This window comes from Syngnathus scovelli, chromosome 13 (genome assembly GCF_024217435.2).
Source record: "Syngnathus scovelli strain Florida chromosome 13, RoL_Ssco_1.2, whole genome shotgun sequence".
Taxonomy (NCBI): Eukaryota; Metazoa; Chordata; class Actinopteri; order Syngnathiformes; family Syngnathidae; genus Syngnathus; species Syngnathus scovelli.
In genome coordinates this window covers 10,761,939-10,780,847 of record NC_090859.1, presented here as the reverse complement: position 1 = coordinate 10,780,847, position 18,909 = coordinate 10,761,939, and the positions used below count along the sequence as shown (strand labels likewise).

Here is an 18,909-nt window from a genome sequence, read left to right as displayed (position 1 = left end):
TCGCACTAACTCTAACCCTAGCTCTAACCCTACCGCTAACCCTAGCTCAAACCCTAACCCTAGCTCTAACCCTAAACCAAGCTCTAACCCTAACCCTCGCTTTAACCCTAACCCTAACCCTACCTCTAACTCTAACCCTAGCTCTAACCCTAACCCTAGCTCTAACCCTAACCCTAGCTATAACCCTAACCCTAACACTAACTCTGAGATTCGAACCTGGGTCGCTGGGGTGAAAGCCCAGAGCACTAACCACTACGCTATGCTCTCAATGCATGGAACATGTATGGTTTTATGGTTACACGAGCAACTGTGTTGCAAATTTTCTATGATAAAATTTTTTGGGTCCCACTGAGATTCGAACCTGGGTCGCTGGGGTGAAAGACCATATCACTAACCACTACCCTATGGAAGCCTTGCTCTCAATGCACGGGACATGTATGGTTTTATGGTTACACGAGCAACTGTGTTGCAAATTTTCTATGATAAAGTTTTTTTGGATCCCACTGAGATTCGAACCTGGGTCGCTGGGGTGAAAGCCCAGAGCACTAACCACTACCCTATGGAAGCCCTGCTCTCAGTTCATGGAACATGTATGGTTTTATGGTTACACAAGCAACTGTGTTGCAAATTTTCTATGATAAAATTTATTGGGTCCCACTGAGATTCGAACCTGGGTCGCTGGCGTGAAAGCCCATATCACTAACCACTACCCTATGAAAGCCTTGCTCTCAATGCATGGGACATGTATGGTTTTATGGTTACACGAGCACCTGTGTTGCAAATTTTCTATGCTAAAAGTTTTGGGATCCCACTGAGATTCGAACCTGGGTCGCTGGGGTGCAAGCCCAGAGCACTAACCACTACCCTATGGAAGCCTTGCTCTCAATGCATGGGACATGTATGGTTTTATGGTTAGACGAGCACCTGTGTTGCAAATTTTCAATGATAAAATTTGTTGGACCCCACTGAGATTCGAACCTGGGTCGCTGGGTCGCAAGCCCAGAGCACTAATCACTACCCTATGGAACCCATGCTCTCAGTGTATGGAACATGTATGGTTTTATGGAGCAGCTCACAAGCGACTAGCTGAAGACTCCACAGCAGATGTCATCACAACACATTGTGTACACGAACATCTAGCAAAGTACAATTTAAAATGACACTTTCGAAGTACCCAAAGTTAAACTTACAAAAGAAAACCCATAACAAATAAAACTTACACAAGAAGAGCCCTAACGTGGCACTTGACAGCTGTCAGTGTCAAATGCAAAATGTAAACAAGGACCATGTGAAAATTAGGTCAATGCAATCTCCGGTTAGAATATGTTATTTTGTAGGTATTAACAAGTAGAATAGTTTTAAATTAGTCACAATTATTTAGGCAGATAATTATGGGATATTTTGGTACACTACACGAGGTAAAAAAATAAATAAAATAAATAAATAAGAAAGTGTAGCGAACGATTCTTTTGAACAAATATTTTGAGTGAACCGATTCTAAAGATTCAGTTTTGAGAACTGGAATGCACATCACTAGTACAAAACAGTGCAAGCAATTGTAGACTGCCGGTCGAAATAGCCGACTGGTTAGTGACTCGGCCTCTTGCTCAGCAAAAGCTTGGTTCGATCCCAGCTGCGAGGAAATGCTTTTGTTGTGCAATTAACCCTTTATTTATTTATTCTCTTTTTTATTTTTAACCTCGTGTAGTGTACCTACTCATATTGTCATATAAAGCGGTTAACCAAATGTCTGATTTTTATGTTTTAATTAGCGAATATAAAAACAAGGAATAAGACGCCAGACAAGTTTTAACATAAATGTAAATTAATAAATAAAAGCAAATTTCAAACCAGCAATCTAATGTGAAATTGCAGTAGATATATTGGATAACAATATTTCGGCGTATATAGGTATACACGTTATTTAAAAACGACTATAAGTGTTATACTACGATACAAGTGTTTACCAGCTCAGTGGCCTAAGAGGAGAGTGTCCGCCCTGAGATTGGGAGGTTGTGGGTTCAAACCCCTGCCGAGTCATACCAGTGACTATAACAATGGTACCCATTTCTTCCCTGCTTGGCACTCAGTGTAAGGGGTTGAAATGGGGCCCCCCCCCCCGCTGCTCACGATCATTGGGACTTTTGGCACTCAGTGGGTGTCCAAGTCCAGTCCTCGAGGGCCGCATTCCTCCATGTTTTCCGAGTTTCCCTTGTTAAACACACCTGATTCAAATGATCAGTTCATCCTCACGTTCTGCAGGAGCCTGATCATTGAATCAGGTGTGTTTAACGAGGGAAACTTGGAAAACATGGAGGAATGCGGCCCTCGAGGACTGGACTTGGACTGCTAGAGGGTGAGAGAACAAGCCGAGCCAGCAGGTTCTGTTTCGCCTGCACCCCACCCCCCTCTGGACCCCAACCACTAGCCATCCCTCACCGCTCCACTACAGCCGAACAATAAGCTTTCATTTATTTTCCCACATGGCACATTTCGTCAAGCGGCGGCTGAGTCGAGTTTGCCCTGGCTGCACGGCTGCGAGACGGCCAGGTGCGTCTCACCTGAGGTCCGCAAGGGGGGAAGAGTCGGGTGAAGGTTGCGGTTGCAGTAATCCTGATCAGCACAGCACTCCAGAACTCTCCTGAAGCGAGTGGTCCACGTGTCCTAGCCGAAAAGAAGACGCCTCACTCCAACCACCATTTGATTCAGTTCGATTCAATATGGTACGCCTCAGTTCGAGAGGGTGCGATGCATCGAGTCTTTTGTTTTTGTGACACCAGAACACACAGAGAAGAAATCCTCACTTTGCACTGGAACTCTGAGCCAGCCAGTGCCAAACAGCCTGACGTGAGCACGGCCAGACCACCCTCCTCTTCTTCCTCCACCATGGTGAAACACGAGCCGTCCGTCCTGACAAACAACATTAAAAGCCAATTGATCTAAATGTGACACTTCCCTCATGTCTGGGTAAAGTTTTATGTTTGAGGGTGTTGCAAATGATTGCGTCTGCCGTACATGCAACTGTTGTTAGTGGATTCCTCAGGGCAGTGCTGGGTGCAGTGACACCACAAAACGTTTTGGGTCGCCCCGCTGCTGTTGCCGCTCCCCTCGGCTCGCCGCTCCGACTCCTGCTTCCAGCCATTCCGCAGCAGCATGTTGTCCAAAAAGTTGCCTGAACACAAACAGACATGATCAAAGGTAGGTGATACAAATGGGAAGGATGATGTCAACAGCTCAAGCATAAGACTCATTGTAGCAATGAAAAATCAAATGACGCACCTTCTTACGCTAATACCCCTGCTTGTTTTGCTTCTTTACAAAGAGTCCGATTAGGTATAAAAAGAAATAAATGGAAAATTAAATACCATAACATTAAAAATACTTGTTTTGACTATTTTTGTTTATTGCTAGTACTGGAGCACTCTGGTGGATAGAATGAGAGTACAATATGCAAAATTGCTATTACACTAAAAGTAAAGACTTTAGAACGATAATAACATGCACAGTGCAAGTCAGAGTTTTTATGAATCCTCAGTATCATCCCATGAAACATCAAAATGATGAGCATTAAATTTTTGGAAAAACAGTAGGTCACATGTTTAAAAAAAAAAAAAAAAGACCATGTGATGCAAGTCACATTCGTTGTGCTCTGCGCGTTCTTCTTAATCTGCAAATTTTGCATGCTCCTGATCTCCCTGGGTGTCTGTTTTTCATTTTATTTCATTTCAATCAGCATCTTCAAGTCTGCAAAATGCACGCAAATGCAGAAAGAGGAATGCTTCATGAGGTCATCCAACCCTTTAGATACACTTGGCCTGGAATCAGTGTTTGTTTTTCATCAACGAGCGCAGTGGCAGGTCATTCAGGAAAAGCTGACATCATATTTTCTAGAAGAGTTGGCACATGCAAAGCAAAAGCTTATCAGGGAAATGATACTCCCTCTTATGAGCCTGTCTGGAAGCTCAGGGTAAGGCCGCAAATGTATGCCAATATGTGAAGGTGAGAGAATGCGGCCATGTTCACACTCCGCTCACTTAAAAAGGACCATCACTCAAGTATTATTCACGGCCGTACCGCTCGAGTTACCAATTTAATTTTTTTCTGTGACCTGACCCCGTCCAAAACGTTTGTGAATCAAAGGAACTTTTCCCACTGTAATGAATGCAAATGCAATGAATCCGTTCCAGCCTCCAAATAATCAGTGTACTATTAAAAATAAAACTTCAAAATATTTTTGTTTACAGACATCATACAAAAATCAAAGCTAAGAAGAGTTGACATATAAGATGCAAAATATGAGGAACAGCTGTGGGTAGACGACATTGCACAGCAAACTACAAGCACAAAAAAGATACCTCAAACTGAGAATTGTTGTCTTTGTCAAGGCAGCACTTTTGGAATGGATTTCAAATCCAACAAAAGGCATTCTGATATTGAAATGTGATAAAAGTAACATGAAAGCTCATTGTTATGAGGGGAAAAAAAAATGTCTTCCTCAGTCTTTTGACACTTTGGTGTTATGCGGAGCCAACAAACAGACTTGCTATGTCAGCGACGGCCGCATTCAAGGTCACCCTGAAATCTGATCTACATCCCCCACGCATTCCACAGGCTTCTCCTCCACACACACACACACACACACACACACACTGAATGTATGTTACTGTGACATTTCTCCACTACCCAGTATTCTCCACAACAATGATAAGCAACACCAAGACTTTGGATGTAACCCATCTGAAACAATGAGTCATTTTTAACGTGAGTGAGTGAGTGAGTGAGTGAGTGAGTGAGTGAGTGAGTGAGTGAGTGAGTGAGTGAGTGAGTGAGTGAGTGAGTGAGTGAGTGAGTGAGTGAGTGAGTGAGTGAGTGAGTGAGTGAGTGAGTGAGTGACAGCATTGCTGCTAAAACCATTGCCAGCCGACACACCAATTAGATACGTTTAATCTTCTTTGCTTTTATGAAGTTTAATTCCACCCGTCCGTCCGTCCGTCCGTCCGTCCGTCCGTCCGTCCGTCCGTCCGTCCGTCCGTCCATCCATCCATCCATCCATCCATCCATCCATCCGTAAAGGTTGACTGACTGACAGTTTTGGAAAACGGTCACGCTCGTTTCCCCTGAGTGCCAATTTCCCACCCTGACTAACGCGCGTCTTCAGAAGCACGGAGGATGACGAGCCAGATAAGTTCCTCCAGGTGGCCGTCATAAATCTCCCGCTCAAAGGAGACATCTTCCATGTGTCTCAGGGGTGTAGTCGGACCCCTCGAGGGGATGGCGAGCAACCTGCCAAGGGGCTCATTCATCCTCAGGCCTCAGCCTCATGCCGCTTAACCCCTCAACGGGCTTCAAAGATCGGACGTATGTGTCGGAAGAGCAAATTCCAATCCATCTTCCACCCCCCTCCGGGTCATCTGTTTCTACTGTTCCGGCAACCTGCCCCGTGTTTACCAGCCGTGACCGTGCAGCCTTGAGGACGAAGGAGATGCAGAAGCGCCTGTCACCGTCTGACAATCTGATTTGGGAATTGGCCACCCTTCCATCCCGCGCATCCTCGGACCGACAGATTTGAACTGGCTGGCAGAGAAATGTGACGCGCGGGTGTCAGTTTTACAGAGAAGGTGCTAGATACACAAGACAACACAAGTTACAAACTGGGACAATTACTAGGACAAGCCTCCACATTTAGCTCATATGGACAACTATTTAAGAACAAAGCATCATTTTTGTAATCGGTACTATGCTGTACTACGAAATTCCACCTATAGTCGCTGGATGTGGATCACATCGATGAACGGGAGATACACACTGTCGTGATAAAAAGCAAAGCTGCTCCTCCACCCACAACTACTGACATTTTGTGCTAACCATTTAGCTCACTTTGAATGAAAACAGCGCTCGGCTTGGAGGAGACTCATGGCCGCCGCCACTTTGGTCGTGCGCCCGACTGAAACTGAACAAACTACGCCTCTGTCAAAACACACAAGAATCTCCGCAAGCAGCCTATAGAAACAGGTGGCTGGGCCGCTCAGATTTATGGCCATTCTCCCCATATGTTTAGCTCGTTTGAAAGCGCGGCTACAACGTATCACATCACAAAGGATGCCTCCTTTTGTAGGAAGGAGTCACGGAAAGAATCAAAACAGTTGTAAGCTGGCTTGTTTTAGTAGTAGCGCGTCATAGTATATATAGTGCAGCACAGTCGTTCCTAATCACAAAGCCACATGGATATAAGAACGACTAATTCAAATGTATTTATAGAGCACTTTAACAGCCGCAGACGTAAGAAAGTGCTGTATGTGACTGATATTATTGTGCTGAATGCGAAAGAAAGCGCAGTGATAAGAGACGATGAGGCACTCATCATCATCATCAGCAGCACGGGAGGTATTTCATCACCAACTGTGAAAGTTACAACCAACTCCCAGTCACTGCCTGACTGTTACAGCTATTTAGCACTATTCCAGCCACGTCGGTGCGCAGTATAAAAACAGTTGTACAGAAAGGACTGCAAAAGTCATTAGAAACCTTGACTGTGTACAGTTATAAAAAAATCATGCATGAGTATCAAACTTGAAAAATGAAAATAAATTTTGTTACATACGTACGATTTGCTACTTTAATTCCCACGGGAACGCGCGAGTCGTGTCTAATGTGCCGCTGAAGTGTTTTGAATGCAAATCGAGACGGCTGTCAATCATTTTCCCGACTAGAAAGAGAACAAATGCCGAGGTGCCTCACTTGAGGGGCTGGAGGCTTGAGATGTTGAGGGGAGGGGTCGCGGACCCTCCCGCCTGTCACAACCTTACGGGCCAGCAGGACACTGTTGGCATTCATCGTAAAAAGACAACTGGCTGTCCATCTTCAAACGATTCAAAACAGGAGTGCGCAGCGGGACATAAAAGCGTTTTTAATGCCATACAATACATGCAAGGGATGAACTTTTCACAGGTTTAAAAAAAAACATTGGCGTTGACAAAAAAAAAAAAAAGTAAACCTCATAAAACCTGGTTGCCTTTGATGGCAAAGTTGCCCCTGCCAAAATGGCCGCCACAGTCACAGCAGTTTGCTGAACTGCAAACGTGCGCTTGGCATTTATCTGTCATTAAGATACTCTTGAAAAAAGAGGGATAAATCATTAATTTGTTTTTTTTTGTAAAAACATCTACTAAAATTCCGAGTTATTATATTAAACAATGACTCCAAACGATTAACCGACTACCAAAACAGTCGTCAATTATTTCGATAATCAATGAGCTGTCATCGATTAATCGCTGCACCTCTAAATTATTGTAAAGATAAAGTCATTGTTTTTTTTTGTATGCATATCATAATCTCACGGGAATAATGTCTTTAAGAAATTATGAAGATAAAGCCATAATCTATAGGTTAAATCAGTTTTGTTTTTTTAAGTCATAATCTTACAAGATGAAGTTGTAAATTTCTGCTAATGCTTGTACTTGCTGACATGATTGTCTTGACTCACCTTCCGACTGTGTGCTCAGCAGTGTGATCAGAAGCAGAGCGTGCCAGGCCAGCATCGCGCCACCGCTGCCGCCGTTTTTTCAAATCCTCCGGCAGCAATCAAGAAGTAGTGGAAGCCGAGTACGTCCTTAAGACCGCCACAGTCCTCCCTGGTCCCTCCGGTGCCACTCAGACACTGACAGTCTAGGAGGGAAAAGCAAAAGGGTGGGGGGGGGATACGAGGCGGGGGTGTTACTTCTCTCTGGGTGTTCGGCCCTTTCTGCCACTCAGGCAACAGCTGAGCGCATACGGACCCCCGCAACAACAGAGCCACTCCATGTTTATACACACATCCATTGGATTCATCGATTCAAAAATATCCGATAGTGACAGCTGTGTCAGTTATGAAAACAGTAAAAAAAAAAATCACTAATTAGGATTAAAGAGGTTTACATAGCAGGTTCGCGTGTGTGCGCGTTGGAGGTGTGCGAACGGTGCCGAAGCAGCGGCGTAGCGTCAGGTGATGGATGAGGAGGCGATTAGCGCTCACACCTCCAGGCACTTTGCAACTCGCCGCTAATCCGCTACGCAGACGCACACGTTAACAATGGCCGCACATTCCTCAACGCAATATGTATGTCGTAAAAGGATTAACCAAGATATTAGACAGATTACATCGAGTTCACTCGGGGGAAAAAAAAAAAGAAATCACAAACATGTCACAATGTATTCTTCCAAGTGGCTGAAAAAAGTAAACTGGTGAATTCTTGGTATGAAATAATATTTTAAAAATGTTAGAAAAATAAAATTGTGGAAAAAAATACTAATAATAATGGTTTGTTTGTTGTTGTTTTTTTACAAGAGAGAAGTCGTACTTGACAAAGTAGCGATCAAAACGGAATAAAAGCCGTAATCTTTCAAAAGTCCCGTAATCTTGAGAAAATCCCGTGCAAAAAAAAAGTCCTAATCCTACAAGAACTACTAACAAACACAACGGCTTCTCATAAACTGCATTCTCTACCAAACGAAGACAAAGTCAACAGAGTTGAATTCTTGGTGGTGTTAAAAGCGTATAAAAAGCAGCAAGAACCAAAAGGGCCTCCCTCAGCACCTTGCCACATGGAGTGTGAAGAGCTGCACCTCCAAGGACCTTGGAAGCTCTAGAGCCGTCACCCCCACCCCAACGCTCCATTTGTGCTTGTGCAGCCTTGGCACATGGTGGGGAGGGGGCGCGCAAGAGAATGGGTCAGTGCACCTCACATGGTCTTCTGCGCTCCAGCACACAACCAGCGTGGAGCCCCCACAGAGGGGCCGGAAGGCGGGAGTGAGCGTCACTAGGTGTGTGTGTGTGTGTGTGTGTGTGTGCGGTGGGGGTGGGGCATCACTCCATCACAGTAGATGGCTTGGAAGTGAAAACGTCCTTTTATGCTAATTGGAGCAGGACAATTTTTAAGTGATACTGTTTGTATGAATTAGACATTATTATTGCTATAACTATATAAATTCAAGATTTATCAGCAGGTTGGACGAGTGGTTCGTACCATTACCTCCAATAAATGCAAAGCCGTTAATGAAGATTCATACCGCTGCTCTAATGTTCACACGCCTTCGCAGAAAATCCATCTCCATTTCTTTGACAAACATTTTCTTATGAAACAGAGAACCTGTACTAATGCTTACAGTATTAACACAACACACCGTGACAATCTTCATATTTCATTTTCGGGGCAAAAGAGCCTTTCATCGCCATGGCGCTGTCGTCTATACGGGGACCCATGGGAGTGATCCCCGCCAAACAAAAGAGTTCAGATGATGATGTCGGAATGCGTGTCGGACGGCCGACGTTCCGAGCCTGTGTGAAATCGGGAGGATTTGCGAGGTTAAACGTGATGTCATCAAGAGAAGTTTATTACCGTGGCAACGCAGCTGTCTGGTTGCCAAAGGCTCCAAAGTGGAGCCGATATAAGAAAAACTGGCGGTGTGGTGCAAATGCCAACAATAAGACTTAAATTCATCCATTTTTTTGTAACATGCAACCCATAGTTTGAAAAACAATTCATTTTGTTATATTTTTATATTCATATTTTATAATAAACCACTATTTTACTCTATTGGTGGCATAACGTAGATAGCTAGGGGAACAATACTAATATAAAGCCAAACAGAACGTGAAAGGAGCATTTAACGATGGCTTTTTGTGTTCTCAGCGTTAGCTAGTGCCGCTAATTAGCGACTTCCTCTGCTGGTCAGACCGAGCGGACGGCGGGGGTCGAACTGCAAACTGGCCGTGACCCTCACACCTGCCTGCTCTCATTAAACCTCAGCGTGTCAGACACATGGGCACATTCAGACTATCTTAACACCTTCATGTCTGGCACAAACAAATAAAATAAAGCGACGTAAAAGAAAAATGTTATTTATTTGAACAAATAGATTGCATGGCTAGTTAAGCGCTAAGGTTAGTACTGGAGGGTGGGGGGGGGGGCATATGAGGGTAAAGGGTTGGGGTCAATGGTTCATGCCCACCCACCCCTGGCAGGGGCTACACCTCCACTTGCACACTCAATGTGTTGCACCACCTGTTTGCAGCAGGTGGTGAGCAAGCGGCAGAGAGGGGGATGCTAAGGGGGAACAATATTATGAAAATAAAAACGGCTTGTATACACCCGCCAATTGTAAAGCGAGACAGTCCCTGGTCATGAACTGATCAGCTAGACTGGGGGAAGTTCCAGATCCACTTTCAAGAGAAAGTTGAGACACGAAGAATGGCTTACAGATTATTTGCTTTGAATAAAAATGCACCAATAACTCCATCATTACTGATTGTTTTTACAACGTACGAGAATAAAGAGTGACATTTTTCGTATTAAACAGATTTCTTTTTTTTTAATTATTAAATTCAATTGCACAGCTTCCTGCTTGGTTCGGGCAGCGGAAGAAGGGCCGTCATTAAGGGAGAAAATTGCAGCGTATTTACCATAATCACGCAGGCCTTAACAAGCATTAATTGGTGTCCTTGCGCCATATCAGAGATGCAGGAAAGCTTTAATGAGGGAAGACGAGCTTGCTTGTGTCAGTGACGGTTAGCAAAAGATGACAACATGATGAGCACAGGGCTGATGGATGCAACCTTACGAAAGAAAGATTAAAAAAATCTTCCATCATGTTACGTCACTTCAATTATATGCTGCTGGAGTGACTGAAATGGAAGGGGAGGGGAGGGGAGGGGTGGGGGTCATCTTCTGTGCATATTTTCCGTGGGCAGTCCACCTCCCCTTCTGCCCTGCGCAGCATAAAGCTCCTTTGTGTGAAGTATGTTACACCGATGTGGCAAACAGCAGCCACGTACCGCGTGATTACTTTGCAACATTTGTCGAAGAAAAAAAAAAAAAACACGCCCACCTGTCAGCCATCATTGATGGCGGTTAAATATGATCAGAAAACGTGAGCAGGAAATTACTGACGCTGATTCCGATATTTAGCAGAATAGATTTTGATTTATCAGCCAATCAAGAAAAAAAAGTGTTTTTTATTTAGGGGTTGGGGCCAAGGCATCAACCTGTTATGATGATTTAGGTGAAAATAGAATATCTGCTTTTAGTGCCTTTACCGTCTCAGCTCGACATAAAATCAGGTTGTAAAAGAGCTATAATTATTGATCTTCGGGGTATTTGAGCTAAATTATGTCAGAGACTTGTTATGAAGACACCTGGGAATGGAATTAAAATGGATACTATGTCTCAATCAAATGGGGGAATGACGTGTTCTTGTGTGTGTAGATACATGGAAACACACGGCAGCTTACAAAACATCCTGCTCTTTAAAGAACTTACAAGCTGAAACACTAACTGATTTAAAGGCACTAAAATATCCACGCAAACCTAAATTAATAGATGGTGATTATCAGCAAGAATCTATTTTAGGATTTTATTGCATCGCAGACAACATAAAGCAGTGAGTTTCGTGTTTGCGATGACATTAAGAGCGACACAAACTCCAGCATGACCAAAATCTCGTTGTTAGTTAGCAGGCTACTTTTGAGTTCAGGGAAGGTGACGGAGGAGGGCGGAACATTACTGAACCGTACGACTTTTTTTTTTCTTATTCTGTGGCGATCAGTGCAACTCAAGGAGCCGCACTGAATTCCTCCTCCATGTTGATGTCTCGGCTCAAATAGAAGCAGATGAGACTGGAGTATTTTCCCACCCCCAGTAAGGTCGACGTGAACGTTAAACCATCTGTTCCGGGGAAAACTGATGGCAAAGCCAGTCTGTGTTTTGCTCATTTGTCAATGCGAGAAAATTGACTTGATTAGCAGATGCACTTTGACAGCGTGTGGATTGAGTCTCAGCAGGCAGTGGCAGTAGCGCAGCTTCTTCGCTTTTTGCAATTCACATGCCGCACCCACACACCTATTTCCCCTCCGAGTCTAGCTACCACCGCCCTGGACCTGCTTTTGCTCAATGTTTTCCTCCTGTTGCCAGTCTTGGGACATTTCAATGAACGCACGTCTGGCGACTCGACACACAAATCCCAGACAGTCAGTAAAAGCAAGCAAGGCATGTTCAGTGACTAATTAAAAAAAAAAAAAAAAAGAGAGAAAATGAGCTCCTAAAGTCACCAGTCATCCAAACTCAATCCAAATCCAATTTCAGACCCGGAATGTCAAATGTGACCCATACGCAGGTCTTTTCCAGCGCACTGCTGCGTCATCGGACATCATTGCGAATGCGACTCTCCCTGGAGACGGCGCGGCATGAGACACGTAGCAATTGCCAGCGTTGTTTTGCCCTCCTGCAATGAAAACACAGGAAGTAGAGCACGGCACAACGAGGCCTCGGGATCGATGCCTGGCTTCGGGATGGCCACGTGTTTTAACATCTTGCCCTCCGCACTTGGGAAGCCACTCTATTCTTCAGGAAGATTGTCAAGTTTCCCCCCACCACCCCCCTTCACACACACCCACGGCTAATGTATCCCAACGCGGTGTCATGGCGGGCTGCCGCCGACCAGTCGATAAGTGCTGGAAATGCTATCCATCTCTGAAACATCACTCCTTCACTTAACGGGAAGCGAGCGGGAGTGCCGGCATGGTCAAAGGGTGGAAAGCTGAAAGCGGGCACGGTCAGGCAGTTGCGAGACGTCACTTAAATACAAACTTGAAAACAGCAACGTTGTCTTAATGGGCTCATCTGAGCCAAAACCTGAAGAAGCACTCGTATAAATGCACTCGCACGCTCTGATTTTAGCATATGATTTACTAGCCCTGTCATATCAGAGCATATCACCTGATATATTATTTAGCATTTTACTCATAGCGCTATAGTACTTATAATGTGAAGCAGCGCTTAAAAAAAAAAAAAAAAAAAAAAATCACATTATACAACAACCGGATGCCTAATTTGTCTCAACACTATGTGCCGTGTGATTGGCTCCCAAAACGTTCCACTACCAAAACTCGAAATTGTCCACAGACGTGAATATGAAACAACCGTCGCTATCTGTGCACATAAAAAGCAGGATTGTAGAGAATTGACATTCAATAATACTATCAATAAAAACTATCAGTACTTCCTGTTTTCATTATTCTACTTAGTGTCACTACTATAGTGTCATACAAAAATGGTGTGTCACTATCTAGTGTTTGAAATTGGAATTACACCCAAAATTAAAAAAAATATATACATGGGACGCAGAAAAAAAAAAAAAAAAACCACAAGTCAGCTGTGATAAGCTCCACGACAATCGCTATAGAAAATGGATGTATGTGTGACCGCAGGGTACGCAATGGCGCCACGGGTCCTGGGAGGGAACGACCAGTTGCGTGTTATGTCTTGTCACCAGCCGCACTCTCGGTTGACACCTTAGGCCACATCCCTCTTTTCTCGTGCCAAGAATACTGGCGGAGCGCGGCCCCGAGAAGAAGCGTGCCCAGCCCGGGAGAACAAACACGATTAAGGGCCGGCGGCGTGCCCCCGTGCCCATCCCTCGAGGGAGGGGGCGGCGAGCGCTGCCAGCGTCTGTAACTGGAGAAGACGCAGCGTCAACAGCTGCTCCCTGTTTGTCCCGCATCTGCCACCACTGTGATCTCATGGAACAAAGCGAGAATGCCAGCACGCCGCCGACAATATAACATACTACGTTACGTTTTATTATACGATTAAAATAGTCCTGCGATTGGCTGAGCACCAGTCCAGGTTGTACCTCCAGCATACCTGCACTGCCAATCAAGACTAACTGATGATAAATCATCAAAAGAGAAGTTCCCCACAATGTGAATGTTTACTTAAGCACGGTGGAGTGTGATTACAAATCAGAGGTGTACGGCTGATTTGGGGGTCATTTGGGAGCACTGATTGACGCTGGGGATCTCTCCGAGGGGTGACATCATGGGTGTCGGGTTGCCCGTTGCGGCTTTAGCTCCCGGGAGGAGTGAGGGGGGTGTCAAAGAGGCCAAGTGTAGCTGTGGAGAACAGAGTGTGTTGTCTCCTTATCGCCCTTCTCTTGCAACGGAAGCAGATTATTACAGGTACCAGAAGGGGCGGGGCCTCTTTTACTGTACAGTTGTGCAATATAATGAAATAAAACATAGCTACGATATAAATATCGACTACCGTATTGTATATATTCTAGATTTTCAGGGGTATTTCCGAACGTGCCCTTAAATATATTTCAATACAGTACTACTTGTCTTAGCCGTTCTGGAGGGGTGGGCTGATTAACGAGCTTGGCGAGAGCAAATTAAACTTGCAAGTCAAGGGACCACTTTCAAGTGTTACTTAAAGCATTTTGTACGATCAATATCGGCTACATGACAGTAATAGATTTCGCTATGCGAAAATCTACACAAAAAGGGACGTCAACAGATTGTGTCGGACCTTGGAGGTTCCGCCGTGCTTTTAAAGTGTGAATTACACTTAAGGGGGGGTAAAGCCCGAGTCGCATACCAAACGCGGGAGTCCAGCCAGACACTTTGATACGATACCTCAGTCATGCCTCCGCCTCCAGACCGTGTGAGCTACACTTCACATGTAGTGCACTTGACACACACACAAACACACGCACCACGGGGAGCAAACTATTCCAGACATGTTTACTCAGACAGAAGTCAGATCCCCGAGAAGGAACCCTCGGGGCTTGTGTTGACCAGAGAAACCAGAGTTTTTCTCCTTCCACCTCACATCCCATCTTGTCCTTTTGAACCCCCCAATGAAGGTTCAATTTAAGGGACTTAACTCCAGCGCGGCCCCTCAGGATTCCGTCTCCAATCCCCCCCCCCCCCTTTTTTTTTTTTTTTTTTATTTGCTTGATCTCAGGCAAAAATTTACTGCCTCCGGTGATAGGGTTACCGGGAGAAAATCAAGCCGGCGTGACGGCGTTCCCACAAGATGGGGTTCGCTCTCTCCCGAGTGACATGATTAGCATCTCCATGCAGACCAGCTCGTGGTGCATGAGCAAATAGCCTGCGAGCTTTTACAGTGCCCCCAGATGAGAGTGCGCACAGACAGTGCAGGTAAACTCCATTACGGCGAGATTACAACATCCACTCAGAAAGATACTCGTCAAAGAATCAGGCTGCACCAAAGAAAGCCGTACTAAAATTCCTAAGTCAGACCAGTCAGGCGCGACCGTAGCTCCGCGTATGGAGTGCTTTGACACCGAACTCATGACCTGCTGAGTCTGCCCTGCCATCACACCTGCAATAACAATTTGACCTGTAGCAGGTTAGCTCACTCATTTTTTTTTTTTTCGGTATTGTCATCCGATCCAGGCTACCTAAAGCTCTCTGAGCCGCTGATGCAGCCAGACGAGGAAGAGGGGCCCTTCTCGGGTTTGACAGCAGCGGAACTAAAGATGAAGCTTGCAGCAGATGAAAGCACAATAATGTATGGCTCAGTCCTTTTTTAAAAATATAAAATATTTACATTCTACATTATTGTCATTACTGCCTATTGTTTAGAGTGCAATATTATGGCATGCATTTTTTTAAATTTTTTTTTTTTAGGGGGGGCTGAAACGGAAAATGAAATTTTTTATTCATTTCAATAGGAAAAGATTATTTGGGTTTCACGGTGACGGAAAAACTGGTATCTTAAGGAAGTGTCTAGTTGTTGTTTCACATTTTACAATGCTTAACATCTTTTAAAAACAAGACAGGTTGTGGTTGAACCTCTGATGAGGTTACACAAAAAAACACCGTGACCAAGCCACTGGAGAACAAGGACACTATTCAACATCAACAACATTCGGCCTGACACCCGTGAAAGTCACTTGAGGCCAAACCGCGAAGACTCTGCCGAGACGAAATAGGGAGAAAATTCATTCGGCCTGTCGCTGGAATCAACAAAGAGACGCAGCTGTCACAACACGAGCCGCACACCGAGGAGCAAACGGGAGTAAACAGGAGCTGACATCTACCAAAAACACACTTGCAAACTCTGCTAGCACGACTCACCTTTGGAGGACACTTTTGGCTTACAAAATCATTTTGATCAATTACCAATGAATGAAAAATCAGGACTCACCCAAAGCAATGTAATGACACCAGGCACTTTGTCAATCGAACATTTTTCTTTTCTTCTTGTCGCTACGGTTGCTTCTTCATCAACTCGGCATGTATCTGAATGGAGACAGATGGAAAGTAAAAATCTGATTGCACTTATGTGGTCTGTTTCTGAACATCGAATAAAACCTTTGGAAACTAGTTTATAAAAAATTCCAAAGGCATTTAGGCTTGCACATTAACGTGATTAGTTAGCATCCCTGAAAGCTGAGGCTGACATGCGAGCAAAACAGGTAACCAGGAGTTCATTTCGCATATAAAAAAAATGGCCTGCTGAGTCACAGCTGTACGAACACTGCAACGACTGTTACGTGGGTCGAATTCAGACAAGTTGACTCGGGCAAAAAGCGGGTGGTCCCACTGACACATGCTCTTTATATGAAATAGAGAGCATAATTAGGCCTGACGACCCGTCTCGCATTAAGAACTTATAGAAACACATTTATGACGTTCTTCACAGTTTTTATAAATCATCTTTTGTCTCCAGGCTATACGACTCCGCACACAGCAGGTGACTGTCACACAGAGTGCAACGTCGAGCGGTTGTAATGGGACTAGAAAGGGAGTGTGTACCTCACACCGAGAGACTATTACTGTCCTCTGTGAGAAGAGTTGGACTATTTTATTATTCACAGCAGCCCTGCGTGGCACACTGGAGCAGCGCAAGGCCCTTTTGGTGTTTATGATGGTTTCCTGCGGAGGCAAGTTCACTGCTTCATGGTGAAGGAATGCTAATTAAATGAAACCACACTGCACCAATTGACTGTAGTTCACACCATCTGCTGGGATTCAAATTGCTTTTTTTTTTAAACAATACGATGATGTGTCGTCTCGTCAGTAGAACATCGTGTTTGGTCATTTAGAAAAACACGATTCTTGTCGTGCGGTTTATTTTACAGAGTTAATTGCTAATCGTGTCCAGCAGCAAGTCAATTAGCACGCCGCTTTTGGAGGTCAAACACGCCACGTACACACTCATCAGTTTATGCCAAAATCTATACCTCCCACTAGCCCGGCTGAAAGAAAATGAACACCCGGTCTGGTCGGATCGATACAGCTTTTAGCTTTGGATATCACTTTCGTCACAATGCTGTCAAAGTGAAACCACTCTAGTGTGTTTTCCACGGACTATGTGATACCTGTCAATAGAGTGCAGACCTAAGTCTTCTTTTTTCCGTCTTATTTTTTTTTTTAGGTTTAAAAGAAGACCGTCGGGGAGCTTCCCATCAAGTTATCAGATTAACACAAGTTATTAAAAGGAGCTCATATGTCGGTGATTGAAGTAATGCTCTTGATTTGATCTCGCAGTCGCCGCCTTAAAGTCTTGTCCTTGACTTCTTGATAATATTGGTCATAACTTAGTCAATACTCCCTAAATTCTTGGTTGCTTTGTTTTGACATCTCCTACATTGCGGTCTAGACTTGGTCTTGGCTGCTGAAAGTCTTGCTTAAGACTTCTCTTCTCAGCCTCTTGTTTTTGACTCAATCTGGACTTGTTAAAGACCGGGTCTTCACTGATTCTGCCCCTTAAAGGCTTAAGTCTTGACTCAGTCCTGGCTAATGTGGTCCTGACTCCAAACACTACTCCTATGTAGTCATGCGTCTTTTCAATCTTCAATCCATTCTCCCACATGTTGTCAAGCTTCCAGGTTAAAGAGTAGAGCAGCTTGAAGTCATTGCTGCCCTTTTTCTGCTTTTGTTTCTTATCCAGCACTTTGGGAGGAAAGCGTCTGCTGTTGACTTTTAAATAGCAGATGGCCGGTGCAGGTAACCCGTGTGCTTCCTTGTTAATGGGAACCAGAGTGGACTTTGCATAACACCGCAGGGCTACGAGGCAAAATCTTCAATGAGAATATTTACAAAACATGTAGACCAAATCCTTGACAACAACCACATTTAGACCTTTATCCATCAATCATTCTAGTGATGGTCTCCGTCTCGGTGGGGATTTTGATCACTCGGGGGGGTCTCCCATTAGTTTTGATCCCTCCCTCGGGTGCAGCCCCAGGAGTGAAGTTGTTGATGCGATCAGAGTCAAATGTATTACACACTGCAGTTTCCATACACGTTAACAAAAGTCCAATACCTTAAAAGAGCCTCACTTTTTGATATTTCTGCTCATGCCCTTTTAAAGTCTTGATCCTAACTAATTTAGGGACTAAGACCAGTCAATTGCAGGGGAAATATGAAAAGCAGAGTACACCTGGGGATACATACGTTTTTGAAGGAAGCCCGGAAAAGTATGATTCAAACCCACAGCATCTACTGTGAGCCTTAGATGAAAATAACTACTATAGCATGCTGTTTGCATTAAGTGTACATGCTTTCACAATTTGCAGTGCAGTTTTGAATAATTAATGCACAAAGCATTAAAAGACCGAAAATCAAAATTGCCAGATTTTTGTCTAGTGATGCATCGCGCAGGTGTGCCTAATGAAGCGGCCAGTATGTGTGTATATTGCATTATGTCGTATTAGTTCGACTACTTTTAACGTAAAAACTCAAGAGATTTGAATTTTACCTCGACCTGACGCCAAGTGTAAAGACAAACAATGTATTTATTCAATATCATCATCAAACTCACCTTTCCACTCTCCTACGAACAAGTAACCGCGTCCATTCACACTCTGGTCACAGACATTGCAAGCAAATCTTCTTACCTTCGTATTTTCGCTCCAAAAAGATGCAATTGGGACTTAAAAAGTGGTTCGGCACTGTCAACGTGCGCGAGTAGCGTCTCGTCCTCCGTGTTGTGTAGGTAAGAGTTGACGCGAGGAGTCGAGCAGCTTGCGTTTGCTTTGCTTCTTCGAGCCTGTCAATTGGGGTCTTTTTCCTGCGACAACAGCGACAACCTACGGCGACTCAGAGAAGTGCATATACTAATA

The 18,909-nt window shown here is 44.4% G+C and overlaps 1 protein-coding gene and 1 long non-coding RNA gene across 3 annotated transcripts in view; one reads left to right on the top strand and one right to left on the bottom strand.

Moving 5' to 3' along the window:
* The window catches only part of bmpr1bb (bone morphogenetic protein receptor, type IBb), a 29,253-nt gene extending 10,352 nt beyond the window's left edge, over positions 1–18,901 (bottom strand). The window contains exons 1-6 of one of the 2 annotated variants that reach the window (XM_049738073.2): positions 18,685–18,901; positions 15,987–16,081; positions 7,484–7,665; positions 3,016–3,172; positions 2,805–2,910; positions 2,562–2,664 (exon numbers count right to left, since the gene is read on the bottom strand). In XM_049738073.2, coding sequence (XP_049594030.1) covers positions 2,562–2,664; positions 2,805–2,910; positions 3,016–3,172; positions 7,484–7,538 — 421 coding nt within the window. In that variant the 5' untranslated portion in view covers positions 7,539–7,665; positions 15,987–16,081; positions 18,685–18,901. Of the gene's footprint in view, positions 1–2,561; positions 2,665–2,804; positions 2,911–3,015; positions 3,586–7,483; positions 7,666–15,986; positions 16,082–18,684 lie in introns of those variants that run through there. The other variant, XM_068652695.1, reaches the window with a different exon arrangement.
* Positions 208–2,949, top strand: LOC125979648 (uncharacterized). The gene is made up of 2 exons (XR_007485371.2): positions 208–2,356; positions 2,502–2,949. It is a non-coding gene; the product is annotated as an uncharacterized lncRNA (long non-coding RNA).
* Positions 18,902–18,909: the final 8 nt, after the last annotated feature.